The following is a 25,160-nucleotide window of genomic DNA, read 5'->3' as shown; positions in this document are numbered from 1 at the left end:
TGCACACACACACACACACAGAGCACTGACCTTGCAACAATCAGCCTGAGGGCACCGTCTTTAACACAGTTTATTCACAGGAAAATAATCTCTTTCCATTTGTAGCATTCAAAATTTCACTTGAAACAACCGTAAGAATGTCTTCAAAATAGCACTTTAAAGGCATATAAAACTTAAGACAAACGGCAAATAAAATAAGTATTTACCAATACCAAAAACAGATGTTGAGCTTCATATGTTCTTAAAAATCAGACCCCACTTAAAAGTTAAGGTATTTATACTACCTCCCAGGGCATTGTTAAAAAGGAAAGCACAGCATAGGAAACAAGAGGTACCACACACTAATTATTAAACACCACAGTTGTGATTCTGTATTATCATCACCAATACAGTCACTGGAAATGTCATTTAGTAATATCTTTTAGGCACTCTCAGATTTGTATTTAGTGCAATAGTTTGTGACCTTCCTTCTTTAGTCCTATCTCTGTACTTCCTTTAATTATTACAGCAGAGGAAAAAATACTTTCGCAACAGAGAACAACAACAAAATCCCCCTAGAAGTCCGAGCCAAACACAGCTTTCAGCTGACGTACGGCATCCTGCCTGTTTTGTGTGTGCTTTGGTATCTTAGAGCTAAGTCTTTCTGACAGCACAGCATTTTGAGGGGGTGGCAGATAAAATGCAGGAGCACCTTTGCTGTAAGATGCTGCTGTCTTGAAATTCAGCAGGCTGCTGCAGAACAGGACAGAGGAAGAAGGGGTGGGAGCATCTGACTTTGCAATTGATACAGGAAGAAAACTGATGGGAGACACTGGGTACCTACATAGTCACACCGTTACCAGACATGGAAATAAAGCTGGCAGCACCCTGGGATTCAAAATTTGACAGCTTTGCTGCTGATGCTGCAATCAAAAAAATTGGGTAGCTTTGACAGGGAAGGTCATTGCAGAGACTTCACTTTCAGGAATAGCAAAAATGGAAAAAGAAAATCTTAATAGCAACTCACTCTCAGAAAAAAAAATATCCAAGTATTTAGAGTTAGCATTATTGCTTTTCTCAGAAAGTGCCAGGGGAAGTCTTTGGTATTGCAAAACACCTGTGAAAACGTCTGCCTGGATAGAATAGATGCTGTGGTCTGTGGGCATTACTGAGAAACGCACTATGCACAGGTATACTTACCTACATGAAGTTAGTGTAAAAGCGATACCTGTTCTCGAGGCATGGAGGAGCAGAAATGACCACATGAAGCGGGTGACGGCGATGAAGCAGGGCTGGTGTACACAGAATCCTACCAAAACATCTTACGGTAGGGGGAAATGAAGCAGTTGGCTCACCGCTTATCGTTGAAGCTAAAAGCTACTGGCCTATAAGCTGTGCTTTCCAAAGAACTAGTACCTCGTAGTTTATCAATAGTATCAGCTCTTGGCTCAGGCCCGAGTGAACAGGTCTGGCTCTAAAAGTTACTCTGCCACCCTGTAACAGCAACCTCAGCACATGCAGACTCAACATCCCTGCAGGAGCACAGAAATGGGGGAAAAATATCTCCCGGAGTACTGCTTAATTTCAAAAAGAAGTCAGTCATACAAATAGGGAGGTTTAATAAGAAGAAATAAAAAGGAGCAGCCAACAGGGATAAATGCTTGTAGACAGCATACTAAATGCATTGAGAATACCAAACATTATTAAAAAAAATAATAGTGTTAGAAAGACAACTGCTGATGTAGTAAAAAAAAATAGTAAGGGAGTCTATCTTCAGTAAAAGAGTTGAGGGGTGAGGACACCATTTGCTTGCCATGAAGCCTTTTTTCCAATTGTTTTTGGGGGATTCTAACTATAGCAGAACAAAACCCCCAAAAAGCAGAAAACCTCCTAGGAAAATTAGGAGGAGGAGTCAGTTTAATTAGTGGGAAGAATATCTCCAGAGAGGAAATAGAGCAGAGAAAATAACCACATCCTCAGAACCACAGCTCCCTAACCCACCTCCTGCCACTGGGGACGGCGGTGGAGAAGCCAGGAAGCAGCCTACACCATGGCAAGAACCAGGCACTGCGAGGAGAGGCAAATTCAGCAGCTCTCCTGCCAAAAATCCTCTCAGTCAGCGTACTGCATGATGTCACATGGATGTGGCTGGATCCGTGGTGGCAGCCCATGGGCGAGCTGGGGGCCTGGCTCTGGGAGCGACCATGGGTTTTGAGGGGGAAGAGGCAGCCCTCTGCTTCTGCCTGGCTCCGCTCTCAACAGTCTCCAAGATCTGCCAAGGACTTCTACACAAAGAGAGCTCGGACAACACCACGACCTTTGTGAAAACCCTTACCTTGGCATTTTTTTCATGGGAATTGCTATTGTCAGTAGTCTAAACCACTGCAGGTCTGGGGCTGCAGAATCACATACAAACCTTTTTAATTAACTGAAATAATCATGAGAAATAAATGCTGGTAGAAACAAAGACAGCAGTGTCACTGTTTTCTGATGCAAAACCCCACCTGCTTGTATCCAGACTTTTAAGCAAAGATCTCCTCAAAGCCTCAGAAATGTGCATGTTTAAAAAGGGGGAAAAAAAAATGCAAATAACTAAGAGCCCTTCTGCCACCTGGTGAAGAAATTCTGGTTTCCTCCATTTCCACCACCCCAGTCACCTCCTCCGGTGCTCCAGCTCTCCCCTCTCCTCCATACTCTCACCTGCTGCCCTGCGCACAGCTGGACAAGGGACCACCCCCTGCAGCAGCACCTGGGCCCAAGGGACACATGTCCAGCTGGCAGGACACCATGGCACAGCCTGTCCCTTGGAGGGGACACATCTGGGTCCTTCCCCAGCCCCTGCCACAGACTTTTATGACATACAAAATCACTTCAGGAATGTCCAATTTGCCTGAAATGGACCAAAGCTCAGGAGTCATGAGGTGAAAACACAAGCCTCCTCCCGTTCAGCTGTGGCTGCCTTCCAAATCACACTGCCCTCACTAATTCCCAAATGGTAGAGCCAAGGCTCTAAAGAGGGAGATGAGAACTACAGGCAGGTGGGTTTTTTTTAAATACCTATTGCACTCCACAAGAGAAATAGGAAAAAAGAAAGATGACTCTTTGGTCACTTCAATGCTGCAGCAAAGGAATTGTGTTCAGTACTCTTGTAATCCTCAGCTTCTGAAAGCACAAATTGCATCCTCTTGACCTGCTAGAGGTTTGTATTCATATTGTAATTGTTTGCACTGCTTCTAAATGTACTAAAACTCTATATAATTGTACTAAAAAGCAGCAAACATTTTTATACCAACTTAAAAGACTTTTTTTTTTTCTTTTAAGTGGACTTTGTGCTTTCTTTAGGTGTGATTGAGCAAGATAACCACAAGATGTTCAAGCAAATGTGCCACAACTAAAAACCAATAATATATATATACATCCTATAAGAGAACTGGAACAGTGTATTACTTGTTGTTCTTTGACAGTTGTTAAGGGCATTCCCAGGCAGATTTAACTTATTCAGAAGGCTTGTGCAAGACAAACCAAGACTGGAACTATAAATGTCTCATTAAAAGTTTCAGTGAAAATCCCAAGTAAGTTCCCACCACTAAATGATTTAGTTCAGCCACATCCTTTAAACCTAAATGTCAAGACAGCAGAGGTAAACAGAAGCCAAATGATAATTCAGCTGAGGTACACCTTGCATATTCCCTAGCACACTCTACTGCCAAAAATGGGAACAGTCATTGCTCATATTGTTGCATTTCAAAGGTGGAGACGCATTACAGCACCTGAGAAAGAAGATTTTGCTGGTTTGGAAAAATACATGCCGATTCTGGGGGAGTGAACAGAAAGATACATGAGATCCTGTCCTGAAGATCTAGGAATCCAACAAGCATTGGCTCTAAATTAAAACTCAGGCATGAACATCTCTGTCCCAGCTCACGTTTCTGTTGTGGTCTGGGGGAAGCAGCTGACACACAGGTAGTTAGGACAACTCTTCAGTCTTCATACTCCCTCTTTTCTAAGTCAAGTCACCAACTGTAAAATCTATTAGACGCACAGCAGGGGGAGTATGGTTTTCCATAAACTGGGTACAGCATGAGCATTGTCAATATCAACATCTCCACAAATCAGACCAAAGAGTCTTCACCTTCGGCAAAGACAAGCAGCAGTTCAGAGTTGATAGTCAATGGCCAGCGCAGAAGCTGTCGCTTCTTTGCTGAAGATGGACGTCCCCTCCTCAGGAGCAAGGCAGACCAAAACCTGTACACTCTGTACATTCCCCCTTCTCCCAAACACACAGTAATCATTTATAGGCATCATTTTAAAGCCATTTTCATACTAGAGGACAGACATACAAGACATCCATCTACTAATTAAGCACTGGTTGTCTCAGTCTCTTGACAGTGTAACTCTTTTGGAGGACAACATCAGAAACAGAAGTATTCCAGAGAAGTAATCATTTGGAAAGAGTTCTTGCTCATAAATAAGTGACGTGCATCACATTTTTATATATCCCTGATACTTTCAGCTGAAAGTTCCATGGTTTTCCCATTATTTAAATAGCTTCACAGAAATTCAGTTAACTCTGTTTGCAATAGTTCATTACCCTCAGGCTTAGAAGAAGCTTCTGCCTTGATGAGGTTTCTGTGCTCTTTTTAAACAGTAAACAGTTATGCTGCACTTAAAAATAAAAAAGTTGTACAAAAAAATAAAAAAATTTCAAATCTTGAAAATAGCGATTGTTCTTCATATTTTCCATTCAGCTTTCATGTCAAATTGACCACAAAGTTCTTGTCTATAAGCTTCTTCAAAAATTTCTGCTCAGCGTCGATGTTGTGATATTCATTCTAAAGAGATGTGAGGGAATAATGAAAGAAGTTAAACTCAAATTATTACAAGAAGCATCACTTCATTGTTCTTTCCTTTTTAATTACTTGTGATACCTGAAAGATGCTAAGAGTAGGAAAGCTCTGGGCAAAAGACTTCTTGGCAAAGGCTGTAGCACAGTCTCCCAAGAAAACAGGTGAGTACTCTAGTACTCAAAACTAGATTAGATCTTCCATTAGGACACAAACAAAAAGGGATGATCCTTCAGTGGCAAGAATGGGTGAGACGTGGTCTCACAGAAGTCCTACCATTACCAACTCTACCAGCTCCTCCCCGTGCTTAGAGGGAGCAGCTGCATAATGACATTTACAGCACAAGCAGTCAGAAAATGACTAATTCTCCAAGCTCCATGCAGGTTCTTGAAAAGCACACATCAGGCATTTGTAAATTGGATACATCCTGATAATCAGTTTCAACAAGCCAAAACCAACCCATCTTCTGTGCTGTATCCAGATTCTGGATACACAAGGGACCACTGAGTTTAGTGGAGGACAGCACAAGGGAAATAAGTTTGCTGACAATCTTAACACACTGAATCCAGTAAATTAAAATTAATATAATACAAATACTGCATAAAAGATTATACAAATATAGTATAATATTTACAACTTAACCACTAAAGAATTAATGATAAGTGTTTTGCTTAGTAGTTTGTTTTTTAAAAGTTTCAAGGTTTTAGGAAACTTAGGGATGTCTATTCAACTAGTGATCAACCTTACCCAAGCTTGGTATACATTGCAAAAAAGCACCTGCAGAGAGGAGTCCTCAAAATGGAGGTGAGTTCAGTGTCAGAGGAAAATTCTCTCAGAGCAGCAGGCACCTAGGAGTCCTCAGAGAGACATGAGAGGCTCCTATGGGCATTGCCCCTGTCCTTCCTCTTCAGAAGAGGGAGGAGGAGAGAAAATGGTCCCCACATGCACTAGGCGTGCACATGGAAGAGAAAACTGTTCACATTGAGGTAAAGGGCTGAGATCTTGGAGTACAGAGCTGAAGACAAGAGCAGAGACATAAAAGAAAACAGAGGCATGACCATAGCAAAGCAGGAGGGAAGAGAAGGCATCGCTGACATTTGCCAGGCTCCTGCTGCTCCCTCTCCAGGTGAGTTGTGGCTTCTTCCCCCGCCTGGAAGCAGTTCCTTCTCTTCCTACCCCTCTCAAAGAGCTGCTTTTCTTTTCTGCTTTCAATTTCTGAAATTCAGTTCTTTTCCTAACTGCAAGTTTATAGGTCTTAACTCCTTCCATTTCCCTTTGCGCTTTCTCTTTTTTAAGAAGTTTGGTAACTATGACAAATTGTGCAAGTAGGTGCCAAGGAAAAAGAGAATGCGAACAGAAACAACACTATTCATGTTCTGACAGCGCTACCAAATATGCCTCTATGAACAAGAGCTGCGTAGCCTAAGGATAACACCAGCAAAGCAAAACAGAACATAAAAACAGATGTGTCTCATGCCAGTGTTGCAGAATATGGTGTAGCACAAAGTACACATATCATTATCCACATTTTTCAGAAAGAAAAGCAGAGATGAAGAGATTCAAGCAATGTTAACCCATAAGCAGCTGAACCAGGAGAAGATCAGAGACGTTTCTGACCTGCAGTCCACACTTCTACCTATACTGAATTGTCTTCTCCAGTTACCAATTTCTCTCAGCATAAACAAGTGTTTGTTACCTGCATCATCTGAGACATCGTGTCGTTGCCATAGTAGTGCAAAGAACTGTTTCTGTCAGTGAAGTCGTACTTGAAGCCTGCCATGTGAACTTCATGGCAAATGTGAAAAGCTAGTGTAATGGCAATTAGCCCCGTTGTTGGATGCTTGGGTTTCTAAAACGAAACACAAAGAGCACACATACATAAATAACTGGCAGCTTAACAGGAACAGCAAACCTAAGAGCAAAGAAAGCAGAAATCAGGCAGCCTGGCTCTTCTACAGGTGCTTGGTTTTGTAGTTTGATCCCCTCATGCCTCATAAAGAGTACAGTACTGCCTGCAGGTTTTCCATGACCAGGATGTCTGCTATGTTGGCCTTCCCTGGGATTCTCCTGTTTCTAGTGAGGGCTGAGCCCATACTGTAGCCCTTCCCTCCGCACAGGCATCAGGAAGGTCTCTCCATCCCTCTGCTCAGCAACCTACTCTCAAGAAACCGGTCAGGCTTCAACATATTGGAGACCATTTCACCCCATCAAATTTGACTGAATGAGTAGATGTGTTCATAATTTTCTAGACAATGGAGATCCAGACTAACAGAACAACATGACACACCTCAAATCTTCATTTACACCAAACTAAAAAAAAGCACGAATGCTACTGCTACATTAATTTGGCTGCATTTGAACTTTTTCAAAGCAGGGAAATTCCAGAAGAGCATGGTTTTAGACTTTCCCCCACTATTTCCATTAGAAGAAGAGGAACTGTAAACAAAATTGCATATTTCTCCCTACAGTGAGATAGCTTAGAAGTAAATGCAACATAAAATATCAAGAGTAGGTCATAAACAGGTTTTAACTGTGCAAAATTAAGAGCACCTAACCGAAAACTAGCATTTCTTACAGGAGCATAGAACAACTCATTGCCACCATCTGTCCTATCCCGTGATGAAGTACATGACTGTTTAAGCAGCAGCAGTGGCTAAAATGATCTGGGAAGTAAATGAGGCAAGGTTTGTAAAGAGAGGTGAACTCTTTCATTAGACCAACAGATGAAGCTGAGGGGAAGAAGCGTCCCCAGAAACGGACAAAACTTTCAGGCACTAATTCCCTTCTTTGCTAAAATAACAATTTTCTCAGAGACCAAATGAGCTATACGCTTTCAGTAGCTGCAGTCAAAACTCAAACAGAGCGCAAAGGCACATGCTTTTTTTGAAGTCTTACGCAAGGCTCAGTTCATTTGCCTCTGAAAACGAAGCAGGCAAGCCAGTACTGGACAACTCTGGACAGAGAGAAGGCAGATGCACTCGATACAGAAAAATATTTTTTGTATTGTATGATAAAAGAACAAATCCCCAGGAAAAAGTTACTAACATCAGCTCTGTAACCTAATTAAGATCACAGAATTGAACTATCAACTTTCATGTAGAATTTTTTTGTACCTTTATACAATTCTTAGAGTACTCCAGAAATAACATCAACTTACAATGCACGCTATAGCCCAGGGCTCCTACCAGGTAGCAAAATAACTTTCTGCCTTGGCAGACCAATATCATAAACTTAGTGGTGACTCTGTTGCCATGTCCGTACCAAACAGCACCCCAAAATTACGGCAAGAACGCTACATGTCAGGATTACTGCTATTTGGAAGTATCAGGAACGTTACAGGTTGCAACTAGCTCTGTTTACCTTTGGCTATCATGAAGTTCACCCCAAAAGAACATACTAAAAAAAGCAAAACTACTTTTAAAATGTATTATCGTGCTAGCACCCTAGCCATATCCAGATACCCTCAGACTCTAATGAAATTTGTTCAGCCAGTCACGTTTAATGGGAATAGGCACAGCCCTGGAATAACTCTGCAACACTTTCCGACTTCAGTGCTGCTGGGGCAGCACATCCGATTTTATAGTTGTTCTTCCCGGCTCTGCTAACACCATCACAGCTGCTAACAAAGAAACAGAAATGCTTGCTGGACTGCACAGAAATGCGCACACAGGGAACACGAGATTGGCTTAATGGAAAAGGCAGAGACAGCAGGGAAATCAACATTGGTCTTCGGTGTCTCCTGCAGGCAGAGGGGGCTGAAGCACAGGACAGCAAAGGCAGCACCAGCCCTCCCCAGGGACACACTAAGGGACAGAAGGCTCCGAAGTGGGTCCTGCAAAAGGCTGCCCTGCCCACGGGAACCCCCGAGGCATGATCCGCAGCTTATCCGAGCTGTGCCGGAGCGACTGCAGACGTGCAGGCTCCCAGCCATAGCCCACCTCTGAGATAGCAGGAAAAGAGAGGAAAAGCACACCTGAGCTTGACCATTGCTTCTGCTGGAGACAAGGGGCTGCAAAACCCCCAGGGTAGAGCAAGTGGGATGTGGACGTGGCAGAAAGGAGCTCCAAGCACAGACACACTCTGCCCCAGCTTTGGGAAGGGGTGCAGGAGAGGAGCAGAGAGCACGCACACTACCGAAAGCAACTGAGGGGCCTGGGCCTCTGTACCAGCCCCAGGACACGACACACATCTCTTTGGCTCACTGACAGCACTGGTCTTACTTTTACCCCCACTGAAAGGGGAGCACAGGAAGAGACAAGAGGAATTTCTGGAGCCATGGAGGTCACGGATGTTCTGCAGCCCTTTAGGAGATAGACAGGCACCCAACTACTATGCTGCTTTCTTCCCACCCTTGACGGAAGAGCTGAAATGCCACAGAGCCCCGGCAAGCACGCAGCCAAACTGGGTATTCCAGTTTGAGAGTTAATAAGGGAAGAAAAAGCCACTAGTAGGCTTAAAAAAAAAGAAATAAATTAAAGAGAAAAAAAGCAGCCTAGTAACTCCCAAAAGCAAAAAAACCTCAAGTCCCTCAAATATTAGAAAGATTAAACCAGAAAAAAAGCTGTGGTAGATACTCCACAGTGACGGCTTGTCAAACATTTCCACGTCTCAGTTGGCTGATCCCAATGAAGCAGCTCTGTGCAACGATGTGACCCCAGGGAACTGTATTTGTGCTAAACAGCACGTGGTCAGTCCTGACTACGCAAGGGAGGTCTCCAGCTTGAAGCCTTACCTTTCATCAGAAACATTCTTCAGTCATAAACTGACAGTTAAAATGTGTTTTTACGTCCAAATTGTCAGTTAACTCGTTACAATGCTTGGCATCAAATCAGTAAGCACAAGAATGCTGCTAGACGTATGTCATTAGTACAGGGCTGGAATATCCTGTATGCACCCCAGTCCCTACCTGCTCCCAGCAGCGTGAAATTGCAGCAGTGTTAGAACTACTGGGTTGTTGGGTTTTGAGGGGTGGGGTGGGTTTGGTTGGCGGGGGGGGGTGGGGGGTGGGGGGTAATACACCCTACATTTAATAATTCAAGACTCCTTAATATTTCTAGAGTCTCTTCGGATCTGCCATGTTCCAATGTCTGTCTGCTTTCCACAATTTTGTAAAAGGAATTATGTCTGTCCACAAAAGCAGTCTCGTTTAATACTAATTATAGAATCCATAAAAAGAGATTTTTGGCATACAAGGCTACCCACTTGTCCTGGTTTCAGCTGGGATAGAGTTAACTGTAAACTCCTAGTAGCTAGTACAGTGCTATGTTTTGAATTCAGTATGCAAAGAACGTTGATAACACTGATGTTTTCAGTTGTTGCTCAGGACTGTTTAGACTATAGTCAAGGATTTTTCACCTTCTCATGCCCAGCCAGGGCACAAGAAACTGGCACAGGACACAACAAGGACACCTGACCCGAATTGGCCAACGGTGTATTCCGTACCATGGGACGTCCCATCTAACATAGGAACTGAGAAGTGGAGGGGCAGGGAATCGCCCCTTGGGAACTGGCTGAGTGTCGGTCGGCGGGTGGTGAGCAATTGCCCTGCGCATCATTTGTACATTCCAATCCTTTTATTACTACTGTTGTCATTTTATTAGTGTTATCATTATCATTACTAGTTTCTTCTTTTCTGTTCTATTAAACCGTTCTTATCTCAACCCACGAGTTTTACTTCTTTTTCCTGATTTTCTTCCCCATCCCACCAGATGTGGGGGGAGTGAGTGAGCAGCTGCGTGGTGCTTAGTTGCTGGCTGGGGTTAAACCACGACACCACTGTCTTTCTGGATTCCATTTTCCCATCTTTTTTGAGCACCATCTAAATGCAAACTACTGCCATGTGAACCTCAAGGACGTTCTAACATAGTCCACTATAATAAAGAGATAATTACTTCTGAGTACACATTTGGTTGCACAAAACTAAAAGGCACAGAAGAAGAAAGCCTACCTCCTTCCTGGGAAACCTTGTTGGGAAGCGAAGCCATTCATAAGCCGTTTTTCTGGTGATGCTGGGATCAAGAATCCTAATTTGACTAGATTTGTATATCATGTTCAGAGCCGGTTTCTTCCAAAAGCCTTTAGCACTCTGTAACAGGCAAGTAAATACACGTTTTTAATGGCTATAAACAGTTGATTTTGGTTTTGTAGCCACTCTAACCAGAATAAAATCCAAGGGCAGGAGGTTGAGGAAGAAACAAAAGTGTTGAACCTCCCAAAGTTGCACAAAAACATGTGCCAAATAGTGCACCTGCAACAGGATAACCCACTGCAGCAGCAGAGGTTGGGGCCAGCTGGCTGGAAAGCAGCTTTGCAGAAAGGTCCCTGATGGACAACATGTACCAGCAGCATGCCTGGAGGCAGTAAATGCTCATTGTGTGCTTAGCCACATTAATAAGAGAGTAGAGAACAGGTGGACAGAAGTTACCAGTCTCAAATACTTTGTACTGTGCCTTTCTGCAATCTCACAAATGCTGTTTTGGGCTCCTCTCTGTGCAAGTGTGTCAAAATGGGGCAAGCTCAGCAGAAGGCCACCAGAACAGCTGAGGGGCTAGAGCACACAGCAAACAAGAAGGGTCTGAGGAGGCTGGGTTTGTACAGCCCATCTTCAGCTATCTGGTAGGGGTTTACAAAAAGCGACAGGATCAGACTCTTCAGAGACACACAGTGAAAGGATAAGGAGAAATTCTATCCTATGAGGGTGCTGCAGCACTGAAACAGAGGTTGTAGAAATATCCTTGGAAATACTCAAAACTTACCTAGATGATGCCCTAAGAAGCTGGTATGGCTTTGAACTTGGTCTTGCTTTCTTTCAACAAGGTTTTGGACTAAAGACCTCCAGAGAGAGGTCCCTTCCAACATTATTCTGCAATTCCACCAAGTCCGCAGGATAAAATAATCTGGGAAATAGCTGGAGCATGCATGTCAGAATATGAAATGCTGCTAGCAAGAGGATAAAAAGGTATTTCCAAGAGGAAAACTGCTTTGGAGTGAGGAACTGATCAAATATGCGTGTGAGAAAGAGGACAGAAGCATTTATGGGAAAGGGATATTGAGGGGACTGACTAGGAGACCCAGTGCTCCCTCCAGCTAGGAGGACTAAGGTTAAAACCAAAACAGGCATTTCGCATGAGAGGTGTGTGGCAAGCTGAGCCAAAGGGCATGAATAATTAAACTTACTATTTTCTGACCACCTAGTATCTCCCAAAGCCACTTCAAGTCACGTGGTTTGAAGACGATGAGAACAACAGTTGTATTAGGGTCGTAGTGGATTGGATCTGAGAAGATGGATTCTGGGTAAGAAAGGCGGAAAGTCGTCCTCCTCCCAACATCCTCTTCATACCCTATAACAGGGCCATTATTCATTCTGCAGAGGACAGAGACAGCAATGACTACCCCACCCAAGTCCTTACTGTGCGTCAGCTGGCACGTGCATTAGTCTGCAGGGCAGACAGCGTGTCCAGGTACAGGAGGGTTTAGTGGCCCAGCATTTACTTATCACATTACATGGTAGATGAGCAATTATCAGGTGCACTCACCCTCGAACTCAGAGGGATCAAGCACATATGGGAACTTGGCCAAGGTGGTTTAGAATACAATCACACAATTGCTTATGACATGTCACTTGAGCAGAAGGCTTCTGATTTGGATTAAACACAGAAACTGGAGAAGGCCAAAGAGAATATCTGGCTCAGAGAATTACCCATTGCTCCATTCATGCTACTTGATGATCCGAGTCATACAGGAGGCGATTCAAGAATGTTTTAATACTCTTCACTGTCTACAGGAACATGGTTTATGACTATGCACCTGATACATCATTATGTTTGCTTTTTTTGTGTCTTTGGGGTTCTTGGGGTGTTGGTTTTTTTCTTAAATATTACTTGCACAGCTGCCACTGCTTTGGGATATAACAGATTAATAAGCAGTGAGCAGATGGGTAAGGTCTTTCTGCTCTGAGGTCTCAGAGGGGGTGTGTTTAAGTCTCCATCTTGCAGTTTTTGCTTGGTGGGTGTGTTGCATAACCTTTGGAGAATTCAGGCAGTCTCTGTATGCTCCATTCCTGCCAATGTGACTTACCACTCAGAATAGGAGGCACACTGCTTAGGAGCAAATGTTTGCAAAACAAGGTATGCAGACAAAGGACTTCAAAGTTTTATCAGAAGTTGTCATTAAATACAGAACGCAAACACCACCTCTTTGTTCATTCACAGAAAACAAATGTGTACTGTATTTCTGAAAGTTTTGAATTCAGAGCTGTATTTAAATGTGTAACACAAGTCTACATAAAGATTTCCATTTTAAGAAGAGTAGACAGATCTACAAGGAGCCCAAATACTTGAAATAGTTGAAAAATAATCCATGGAGCTTCCTTGCATCATTACGCTACAATGAAAATAAGTGCAAGGTAGGGTTTTTTTGTAAAGCACAAAGTTGCCAGTCAAGTAAAGTTGCCTAAGAATAGAGATATTATCTGGATTACTTTCTATAGTTTTATGTTTATAAGAGGAGCTACAACCGATGAATTGTATATATTCATTTCCACCTTACCAGTGCGTTTTCAAATACACGTCAAACTCCAGGCTTTGTATACAACTTTTTATGTTAGTGCTTGAAGACTAAAACACCATCACTAAAATGAGCATTAGGATTGATGGCATAGTAACAAAAAATGAGATTTTGTTCAATGTTCTACACAACGTTGAAGCAGACAAACTGAAATGGCAGCTCAGAGGTTTTAGTCAAAGAGGGTTCAGGCACACTATTTGACAGGGTACCTACAGGCAGAAGGGCTATTTAATCAGTTACCATCTCAGTTCCTGCAAAGGAGAAACTGATTTATCTTTTTCTTAATGTACAGAAAATTCTGTTATAATTAGCCAAATAGTCCATTTTCAGTTTGCTTGGCATTTGAGGTCCCCCCCCACGCCCATCCTTGCCTGCTCCTCTCTGAGCACTTCCCCAGTTCCCCTAGTCCAGATGCTTCTTCTTCAGACCCTAGCATCCTCTGGTAGGTTAAGGCATCTCATAAAACTTCCAATATGAACTAACACACTTGAGAAAAAGAGGCAGACATCAACATCATCCTCCAGTTGACACGTGCCTTGAGATGGACTTCCCAGCATAAACGTTACGTTTAATCCACTCCAAGCAACGCACATGCCAGCACAGGGGTAAGATAGGCATGGCGTGGAAGGCAAGAGGCAGGGCTGCCTGGGATGCTGGCTCACATGCAGGGCTCTGGACTATCACATGCTTGGACCCATCTCTGATGGCATCATCTTGCACATGTGTATCTGTACATGAGGCAGACTGACCACCCAGTGATTCTCCCTCCCCTGTATCAATCAGTCTGTGTAATAAAACGCTGACCCATTTTTTCCTAAAATTTTTTAAATTAAGGCCATGACAGGATAAGTAAAACAGGAAGTTTCATACATTTTCATTTGTGTAATAACTGAACTCCAAAGCCACTAGCTGACAGCAAAAGTCTGTTAATTATTTGCATGCACACAAAATGGAAAGGAGATACCATTTACCTTATTATCACGTCATATGAGTCAATTTTCTCCCCTAATGTCTTATTTCGAAGTACTCCTCCATTACCAACCACAACACACCGTCGACAGGCAATGCTGTGGAACAAACAGAACCTTTAATACGCACTACTTCCCTTGCTTCATATTGTTATTAATGATGTATTTGCATTTAGCTGGCTTATTTACTAACTGAGGTCCTGTATCTTTTACACTCCTTGGCCCCTACAGAGCAGTCTCAATCCTGTATCACACACTAAGGCTGCTTTCAAAAAAAAGCAGCTGCATTATTTCAGGGACTGCCAAAGTCAGGAAATGGCTTCTCTCATGTAAAACTGTTTTTATACATGTCATTTTTCTAGTGGTTTGCTGTTTAAGATCATCTAACCAGTTGATGATAGGGGTGGCATTAGATAAATTATCTTCCACAATGCTTCAAACTTGTCCCAGTGTGGGGGTATACCAACAAGGACAGAGTATGTCTGGAAAAACTACTCAAATTAAGGTGTTTCTGCAATATTGTACAACTCCACAACTCTAGAGATCTTCAATATAAGCTAAGGCAGCAAGATTTAGCTTCACAATTTACCTTACAGGCCTCTGAATTGTACATGTGAAAAACCTTAGCCCAACGACACATGTGTGATGGCTCTTCAAATGAATACAATCATTTTGATTTTTCCCCCTCTACTTAGAAAGTGCTGTTTAAACATGTGCTGAAGTACACGCTGTCATGACACGAGATGGATACGCTTGATTAAAAGTTGCATTCTCATATGACTAGATCAAATTAGACAGCATTACTAAGTATATAAAACACTGTGAGCTACAAATTAGATCTTATAGTACATCCAATCAAAATAGTAATTCCTTTTGAATTCAGAATACATTCAGAGTTAAAAAGTACCCCCAAAAGGTATTACAGAAATGTTAAACTTATGAAAGTAAATTCTAATGGTAAGATTTTCCAAATTATCCCAGTTTTTTTGCTCTCTACTGTCTTACTTCAATACTAGTAAATGTGTGCTTTGCTAAAAACCAAAACAAAACCAGCAACAATTTAAAAAAACAAAACCAAAAAACCCCACACAAAACAAAACACACCCAAAAATCACACAGAGGCGCTTGCTGGTTTTTTACTCAAGAAATTCTGCCTCTTTAGGGAAGGTTTACATCCAATGTATAAGATTGAAAACTCCTCCTTACAGAACAGGCAAAATTTTTTGTTGTAAAAAATGCTTCTTTATTTAGAGCAATAGCTGTTCAACTTGTTTGCAGCAGGAACAATGGCAAAATAAAAATGTTGGTATTTTCTTCAGACACGAACAGGCTCACAGCTTACTGAGGATGAGTCACTTCCCAATGCCCCACTCCCATGGTTCTTCAAATAAGAAAAAGGCTCTGTGCCATTTCTTACTGTAGGGGACCCCAGGACTGTGTCCCAAAGAACACTATAATCTGTACTAAATGCCCAGTGTTGCACTTCCTGCAGACTAATTAAAATTAACATCCTCCTCCTCAGATAGTCCAACCTGTTTTTTCAGCTGAGAAGAGTATTATTCAACATCAATGAGAACAGCCTGTTCCAGCTGAGACTGACCAACATCTCGATGTACAAAGCAGTTCCCTGTATTTCCTACAGAATTGTTAATGCAGTCATGCTGGACCACATGAGGGCTAGAAAAAAAAACTGGGCCACAAAGCAACGCCAAAAGCCTGAAGCTTCCAGAAAAGGTGAAATGAGAATAAATGCCAACTGTACAAAGTACTGTATTTCAAAAGAAATGCTGGGATGGCACCTTCTCACCTGCTGCTCTAGGGCCAGAGGGAGTTCCCTTTTTTTATTTTTTTTATTTTTTTATATATATATATTAAAAAAAAAATAGGAAGTTGCTAAATGCAGCTGTCAGGATGGGGTGACATGGAAAAAGCTAGCACACCTTTCTCTCGTGTTTCCTGAGCAGCTTAGTAGAAGCCAAGCATTCATAAAAAGATTTCCAGCAAGTGCCACAAGTCCAGGTGACTCAGTACCTTGGAAATCAGAAGGGTGAAAACCTGTTATACCATCCTATCCTCAGTATGCCCATTCCCTCAATAAGTGATGAAAATGGAGGGGGGCGGGGAGGGCCAAATTAGCATGTGGTTGTATCACGTTTTCCTGTCATTTACGGCATGCCTCTGTAAATCAGTTAAAGTTTCAATCATCTCAAACTTCTGAATTCAGTGTCACCAAAAGTTATGTGGCTGCACATGGGTTACTGAGGTACAAACCTCATCACCACAATGCAAATCCTAAACTGACACTCATGCTCCAACTCATGGTGGTACCTCCTGGCTAGAGCATCCATCCCGAACGCTTGCTGGAAACCCTGGTTTGGCAGTGACTGACACACATGCATGAACTCATCTTTGTGCCTCAATTAAAAGCCAGAAAAATTCTTCCTAATCTTGCTGAATACTTTCTTTCTTTTTTAATACTGACTACTTGGTGTGAATTCACAAAAACAACGTCAACTTCCTTACAAGTGGTTTGTATTATTCTGACCACGATAAGCAGCCAAACAGTTACCTTGAGGAGGCATTGCTTGTTCTGTCCCTTGTAGATGAACTTTAAGTGATTCCTTATTCCATGCCTTCCAATTTTTGGCAGAAGCTATGATTTTAAGAAGCTTCTTTGCTATGTCAATCCCTAGCTATTGAAATAATGCCTTCCACTGCTGTATAAAAATGAAGAACTCTGGTTTCTCCTCTCTGCACTGTGCAGTTGTGACGTAGCAGGACACACTCAAGGCAGGGAGGGTATAGTAAAACATGACTTTAGAGCTGGGCAACTGAGGTTTGCACAGCTACAGAAGCTGGGTAGCTGCTCTCAAGTCAAATCCAAACTCTCTTCCCTCTTCCTGAGGGATGCAGACGAGATCGTGTTCATGGCTAAGAGCTGACTAATACTACTTGGATGGAAAACGGAGTGGAATTTGAAGTTTGATTAAGCTTTCAAACTCCAGTGCCCTTAACACGCATACTCAAAAATAAAGTTATCAGCTGCCTTCAAATAACCAATAAAGCATCTAGTATTTGTACATTAACTTTTAGAATGGATAATATCAACAAGCAGATCAAATACTCCTGATTAATTATACATGAATACAGTCATAACTACAGCCAAACAAATTAGAAAGACTAGCTTTTAATCTCTGTCAAGCTCAGGAACTTGAAGTGGGCCAGCTCAAACAGGAAGTTTGGCACGAATGTGCCATTTCTGGATTGTCTCCTCCCCTTAGCCCCCCATCAGTATTCAAGTGTCTCCAGTTATGATCATACGACTACATCCACAGTAGCACAGATTCCACTGACAACCATAAGCAGGGAGGGAAATGGTTTATGCTAAAGTAAAAAACCCAAAACATAGTATCATAGGAAACTGACATATGAAATGTAGATAAAGAGTATGCAAGGCTGGACTGTATTCAAAGATATTTAAGTTAAATAAACTGGCCTGTACTTACTGTAGATCACAGAAATCAACACACTGATTTTCAGCAGACTGTTGCTCCCAGATATTTTACCAATCCCACTTAAAGTTTCCTTTTTCATAATGTTTTCATATTAGAAAATTCCAAACACCCCAAAGCTGAGCATTACTCACCCTTTTTCCAAGTCAGTAAATAATTGGCAAGAAGAGAAATAAATTCAGATGTACTTAAACATCAGGTGTGCTACAAGTGAAATGTAACAGACTGAAATGTCTGGAGGTCCAGCTTACAACCACCAGCACAGTATTAATGAAAGTGAAAAATATTAAGACCTCAGCTATAACAACTGCTATAGCAATGGTTTGAGTGACTAAGGGATTGCATTTAGGTGTTCGAGATCTACTTCAAGTAAAAATGGATCCTATGCAAATTGCATGGTAACTGATCTCCAACATCTAAACACAATCCCTTTAGTCACTCAAACCATTGCCCTATTCACGTGGCGTACAAGAGCTTCTTAATCTCAAGTCCAGGCATTAGTTTACATATTTTGTTTATATGATGAAATTCTAAAAGAAACATTTTCCTAGTCTAGAAAAGAAAAATATTGTTAAATGGAAATGTAGCCTTTAAAGGTCAAAAGGCTTGCATCCTCCACATTCCACTGAAATACTGTTTCTCTGGAAAAGGAAAAAGATCTCAACCTCAACTCCTTTAACACACCCCCCCATAGTCAGTTGAGGAATGCAAATTATTTCCTTTGAGGTTATTTGGTAAAAGGAGGATGCAGAGGTCACATTTTGTTGCCTCAGGATTGTGTAAATGCATTTGTAAGAATTTACTGTTGTTAAGCTTAGAGTCCTGAGAGTGCCCAGCGAGTAATTATGAGGAAATGGGTAGAGCAGGTGTTCAGAGGTTACTCTGTCAATGTACCCCTGGCCTGGAAAACCCTTCTCCTACAGGCTATTCCACTGAAGTCAGTGACACTGTTCACTTCCAAACAGTTTTGAAGAACTAGACCTTTACACAGTGAGAATTCCACCTAAGTTCGGAAAATGGCACTGTTCGGGAAAAATCCTTTGTAGTTCATTAGGTACAGTTTTACCTAAGTTGCACAAAAATACATATTTGTTAAAATACTTTATAGCAGGTTCCCCCACTCTGCCCCAAGAAAAGTTTATAGGGAAATTTGGTTTACATTGTGCCAAGACGGCTGAATTGGGCAGCAGTATTACAGAGCTGCCTAATAATTCCATATTACCAGAGAATGTTTTCAGGATTAATTCCTAAAGTGTTTCACATTTAAAAGTCACCATATCTCGGTTAAATGTATATATAAAAGTTCTTCCTTACTACAGTGATTCATGCCCTAACAGCGCTATACACAGAAGCTGATGGATCTAGAAAGAATATCTTGTATGAGGTCATTGTACATTTGATTTGCTTATACTACTGCCTATTAAAGAGTAATAGTTCTCATTTTGCTTCAGTACTACTGAAGTATACTACTTTTATTAAAACGAAGCATACCTTCCAGAGCCACTAAGTGTATCTATATCTCAGAGAACCTACATGCAAAGGATAAATACTAATTACCTTACTTTTGATTTATAGGACAGACACCTCCATTTAAAAGGTACTATGCTGTACTGCAAGTGTCTTGTCTCTACAGCCAAAACGATTATAGTGCTGAACTTGTGATTTTAGGAATTTTCTAATACAACATTTGGCATTCTCCTTCAAACTCCAGAAAAAAAGACTAGCTTTTCTCAGCCAGTTCTGCATAAATTTCCCCCATTATCACACTCCTGATGGAAAATAGGGTTTTTTCCTTTTTTTTTTCCCAACATAAGAGTAAACCTGAACATCCTAGAAATGTATACTAAACACAGGGAAAGGAAGGAGTACACTAGGTGAAAGAAAGGAAAACTGGGTATTAAAACCAAGATAATTCTTAGGCTTGAACATCAATTATTTTGTTCATATTCCACCCAACTTTAATTAAAATATGATCCTGGCATTGGCTTGAAGCAACACTCTTCTGTTTGATCTCCTTGATTACAAAACAAAACCAAGTACAGCGAACCTCAGCATTATTTGCATTCAGCTCTACTAAGAAGTCTGCATATTAACATGATATATGACAGGTTGTCAGCCCATTTGCTAGACTGCAAATCTAAGAATTCATTTGCATCATTTGGTAAACACTTGCCAACCCTACTACACTAACTCTAAAAAAACCTGCCAAAACCAACAAAAAAACCTCCAAACAAAACAAACCATGCAAGACACACACAGAAAGACCCTCCAAAACCAAACAAAAAGTCCCAGCAGAAGTGGCTTCTAACCAAAAGATATTTTAAAAGGGCAATCTAATGCATGAGAAGTGAGTTATCCAAGGCATGCCACACCCTGATTACTCCAGAAATGCCAGGAACAGCCTTTCCTCACTTACAGGCAAAGGAAGCTGAGCATACATATGAACAAGGGTGTGCAGCAGGCCAGCGGATGCAGTGACACGGGGATACGCACAAGATTTCTTGGGGATATGCATAATATTTCTTTTGCGTAGAAACAGTCATTGGTTTACACCTGCTTATCACAAACATTCTCTAGCTTACACCAATAATGACATCGACAGAGGAGATCCCATTCCATTTTTAAGGGGTGGTTTCACTTTCCTCAGGTATAAAAAGATACTACAGGAAGATGGGAGTGTATTCAGCTAGCAAATTCCTAACGCACTTATAAAAAAAGAAATCTATCAGTTTAAGCTCCCTCACAGAAGAATTATTCTTGAATGCTGGTGCTACATATGTTTAAAAACAAACTTATGTAAATCTTGGAATCAATTACATATTGCTTGGACGCTGTCAGTCAGATCTGCATCTTGGCTAACTTGAACAATTTCAGGATAACACCACTGACATTCCTTTTCAGATAAATATTGAGTATTAAAAATGCAACGAACAGAAACAGTAGCAAATAAACCATCTCACCTGTCATTTTCATTGGAAAGTCCACAGTTCTGCAGTCTTGAAAGGGCTAAGCGAAAAAATTGCTCTAGAAAGCAAACAAAGAAGATTAATGAAAATGTTCAGTGTCAATGCTCTCCAATATAAAAATAAGCATGCCACCCTGACTACAGCATTTTCAGACAGTAGTTTTTATGCACTGTGCATAAAAACCTCAAAATAGGAACACTTTTAATTTAGGGCCACATGTCAATCAATGATGCCAAAGAAATTCAGGTTTATTAGAGCTCCTCTTTGTGAAGCTTTTCCTGCCCCAACACTGCTGTTGGAAAACAGCATGGGATTTGTATCTAAAAAAATCTTAGTTACAGTAAATGAAAGCATTGGAAGAGTTACATCCTAACTGACTTTGTTGTTTTCTTCTACCCACCTTCAGATGAAATAAAAGCAGTCTTGACTCAAGAAGAGGGGCCACACAGCCATGAACAGTAACAGCATTACGTATCTTGGGAGAAAACATCAAACCAGCCTGTGCTCACTGGCAAAGCTGGACAGAGGCACCTTCCCAGGCCCCCCTCGGTGGGCAGGCACCTGCTGGACAGTCAACGCGCCTCTAACCAAGAGGGGGCCTCAACTCATTCCCAAACTTTTCCCCACCACAACCCCAGAGGTGAGGGAAAACGTACCATCCTTGTTACACTGTCAAAAGGCAAATCAAGAGTCTAAAGCCCAGGTCCACAGGGTACTAGGAAGGTGCACTGTTCAGTGTTAAAAACTCTGAGACTTGAGACTTTACAGTGGTTTCCAGAAGGGTGACTAAGACCCTTAGGGTCTCTGGCCCTGTTTACTCTGCCCTGACCAACACGGGCAGCAGGCATGAGCAAGCAAACACTTTGCAGAGGTACAGCAGCCACATAACAGCAGGAATACCCCCTGCAGCCCCAGTGATGCCTTCCCTGGTCAGAGAAGCTAGCTCAGTAAAAGGAAAATTTTGCTGATGTAATTGCCCTACCCTGGGGACTTCTGCCTCAGTAGGAGTCTGGATCCTGATCGGTTTAGGTGTGTTAATCAAACCCCATCACACTGACCCAGCTAATATTTCACCTAGCAATGCACTAGCTAAATATCTTTAGCACCTCAGCCCACATACGAATGAAAGGAAGCTGAATAAGCTCCACTCTTCCTCACTCCCACCTTTTTGGAGCTTCTCTGCCAAGAGGGGAAACCTCAACATGGTGTTTTATTTGTTAAAAACAGGAAGGTGGCAGGTCAGAGGGACTAAATGAAACCATTAAGTCACTGCTAGAAACCCCCAAAATAGGAATAGTGAATAGGAAAGACCAGGGACAGAGATACAGGTGGCTTTACATGCCATTTCGGTATTTCCATTTAAAAACAAGGTACATAGGGAACACAAACCTGCTCTCTTTATTCCATAAGGTAGTTCAAACTTATCGCTCCCGTGGAACTCTGCCACTCTGATAAAATCGTTAGCGCACAGGAACGGGTATATTTTATCAATGCTAATGAAGAGAAAAAGAAAGAAGTTTCAAAAATCCACATGATGTATTTGAATAAGCCAATAATTCATGTAATTGCTTTTCAAAAAAACCCTCAAACTTTATCCTACTTCAAGTATTATCAATTTTTAAAAGAAGAAAATTCATGAACACAGGGAAAGAAAGCAGGTGATAGAAAAGGGGAAGAGTTTATAATGGAAAATATAGCTAGAGAGTGAGATAAAATGATTTCTCTGCTAGTATAAGTTATACGGAGTCATTAAAACAACATGACTGAAAGCTTATACCATAAGACAGCATTTTTAAGAGAATATGTAACGCAGAAAGACAATTAGTAACTTCAGGTTTGAAAAGTACATAACAGAGGCAGCAAGGAAAATTAAGAGTTATTATATATGGCAATTTAATAAGTAAGAGTGGGATTTGAAACAAGGTGTTTTAACTTGAAAATACCATTTCCCGAAGGCATCAGCTTATTTGAGATGCTCTCCCATTTCAAAGAAATAGCACTTCACGGCTGTGTTGACATTAATAAGTAGTTTGGGGCAACGGGGGTATATCCATACAGCAAAAAAGTATGGAGTTCTCATGTCCATGTTACACACATATCGGATTTGTTTTTATTTTTTTATTCACTCTGGACTAACTCTAGTAGGGTCCCACAGACTAAACACCCCTTAGCAGCTGCAGCACGTCAGGTGTGCTTCTGCAGTGCATCTTCTGGCTCAGCCAGAAGTCAGACATCTGAAAGGAGCCCAGTGCACAAGTGACAGGGCCAGCCTGCGATGAGAAGCATGGCACGTGGGGATCACAAGGAGGCTTGCCGCAAAAGGCAAACTAGAACATGACGGCATCATACCTTATAAGCATCAAGATAGAAAGAATGGGTCACTGCTTTCTTCAAAAGACAGTAACCACAGACAAGGGTTATCTCATACTGGGGAAGGGACTCTTACTACCATATCTGCCAAGTCAAGCCAAATGAATGAACAGTAGATTCAATCCTGTCACATGCTACGATGACTTTGGCTTCACCTTGAAGTTAAGTGGGCACATACTCACTGTACTGGTTGACTTTGTAGTGATCCTGCATACTAGGTCTTAAAATGTTAACACAGAAGTATACAGTCACAGTGAGAAAACCTAGAGTTGATCTTAAATACCCACAGCCAGCACAACTTGTTTGTCCATTAACAATACTAATAGCTGTTAAAAACCCCCTCCCTCTCAGTTTCACAAATCAAGTATCTCACTCTTTAAGCTCTACATATTCAGAAGATACTAACAGTAAAAAGGCAAAAAACCCCAACCAAAAACAAAAAAACCAACAAAACACCACAGCTCACACACCAAGAACTAGGCCATAGGTTAGCTAAGCAAGACCAGCTATCTTTGAGACATCATGCACTAAACACCCATATTAAATTTAATAACTTGCCTTACTGTTCAGAAGCAGCTGGTAAGCTTAGACATAATAAATAATTTACCTACTGCAAAGAGATTCTTAATTCTAGCTCTGGTTCCTTTCCAATAAATAATTCTGCCAGGTTAGAAATCCTTGCAACCTCCCCAGGCTACTACCAAAGTGCACAGACCAGATCTTCAGCTTGCGCAAACTATCTCTGTAAAGGAGCTATGGAAATATGCAAGAGAATCTGTTCTAGCTCTGCATCTACATTCTCCTCGCTGCATACCTCTGAGTCCACTCCTGTCCCCTTGCTCAGCACCAAAGCTATCCTGCTGTGCTTGACACAGAGACAGCCTGGGTACACTCTGTAGGCGAGGAACCTAGGACCACCTTGCTGGGCCAGGCAGCTAACCCAAACTCAAAGACTGCAGGACTGCTTTGGGGAGGACAAACTTAAGATCCTTCCATGTTTTTAAAATAATAATAGCACTGAATTAAAGCCACATTTTCTTGTGCACAAAAAGGACCAAAAAAAAGAAGCAATGGTGTCTTTGCTCAGAGATTTAAGACTCTTTCAGCCAGGACTTGGTCTAAACATCTTCCCAAACTTTCAGAGGGCCACACTCAACGTTTGCTCAGGTAAAACACAAAGCTAACAATACAGTCTATCTGCTTCTGGTCCTGCAGTGCTCCCTTGATCTCTCATTTAAGACTTGTGCTTCTAATAACAAAACCTCCCAATATTTCCTCACAAACCTCTTGGATGCACTTTTGTGACCAGATACCTCCTTTGTTTTGGGTTGAAGTTGTTCTTTTTTCACCTGACTGCTTCTTTACAAAGGAAGCTTCCTACGAGTACCTTAAAGTGGAGGACACCTACACACAATTCAACAATACTATTAGAGGAACAAAGCCACAAATAATCCCAAATTTCATTTAAATTTAATTCCATTAGAATTCCATTGAAGGGGAAGAATCTTATATCATTAAAAATTGGATGAACTTTTGCACATTTCATACTCCTCTTTCCAAATAAAATGAAAAGATTTTCAAAACTTCTGTGGTCCCTGGCTGCTACAGAAATACTTAGATACCAAAAAAATCTTAAAGTCCAGGTTCTTAACAGCAGGATGACTGAGTTTCACTCTTGGACATGAAGGCTTCTTTTACAGGAAAAGCGGGGGGGGGGGGCGGGGGGGGGGGGCGGGAATTTAAGTCTTGTATTTCAATCATTCAAATGGTTTCACTGTTACTAGCTACAATACCTGAACAGGAAGTATTTATTTAGTACATACACCAGCATATTGAGCTACTCATGTGGTATTGCTCAGATGCTGATCAGTGGCAAGCTAAACAATTTGTGTTGCCACAACCAAGAAAAGCAGCAATGAACCCAAGCCCAAAAGCTGTACTTCCAGAGGTAAGTCA

General features: G+C 41.6%; 1 protein-coding gene across 11 annotated transcripts in view; it reads right to left on the bottom strand.

Moving 5' to 3' along the window:
* Positions 1–52: 52 nt before the first annotated feature.
* Positions 53–25,160, bottom strand: part of ST3GAL6 (ST3 beta-galactoside alpha-2,3-sialyltransferase 6) — a 56,397-nt gene continuing 31,289 nt past the window's right edge. For 10 of the 11 annotated variants that reach the window (XM_049824969.1, XM_049824967.1, XM_049824974.1 and 7 more), the window contains 7 exons: positions 22,224–22,327; positions 20,829–20,892; positions 14,360–14,455; positions 12,000–12,186; positions 10,771–10,908; positions 6,520–6,672; positions 53–4,811 (listed from right to left, as the gene is read on the bottom strand). In XM_049824969.1, coding sequence (XP_049680926.1) covers positions 4,731–4,811; positions 6,520–6,672; positions 10,771–10,908; positions 12,000–12,186; positions 14,360–14,455; positions 20,829–20,892; positions 22,224–22,327 — 823 coding nt within the window. In that variant the 3' untranslated portion in view covers positions 53–4,730. The remainder of the gene's footprint in view (positions 4,812–6,519; positions 6,673–10,770; positions 10,909–11,999; positions 12,187–14,359; positions 14,456–20,828; positions 20,893–22,223; positions 22,328–25,160) is intronic. The other variant, XM_049824976.1, reaches the window with a different exon arrangement.

The sequence above is a fragment of the Accipiter gentilis genome, chromosome 21, assembly GCF_929443795.1.
Source record: "Accipiter gentilis chromosome 21, bAccGen1.1, whole genome shotgun sequence".
Taxonomy (NCBI): Eukaryota; Metazoa; Chordata; class Aves; order Accipitriformes; family Accipitridae; genus Astur; species Astur gentilis.
Note: the sequence above shows the minus strand (reverse complement) of the source record. Positions and strands in the feature narration are given on the sequence as shown.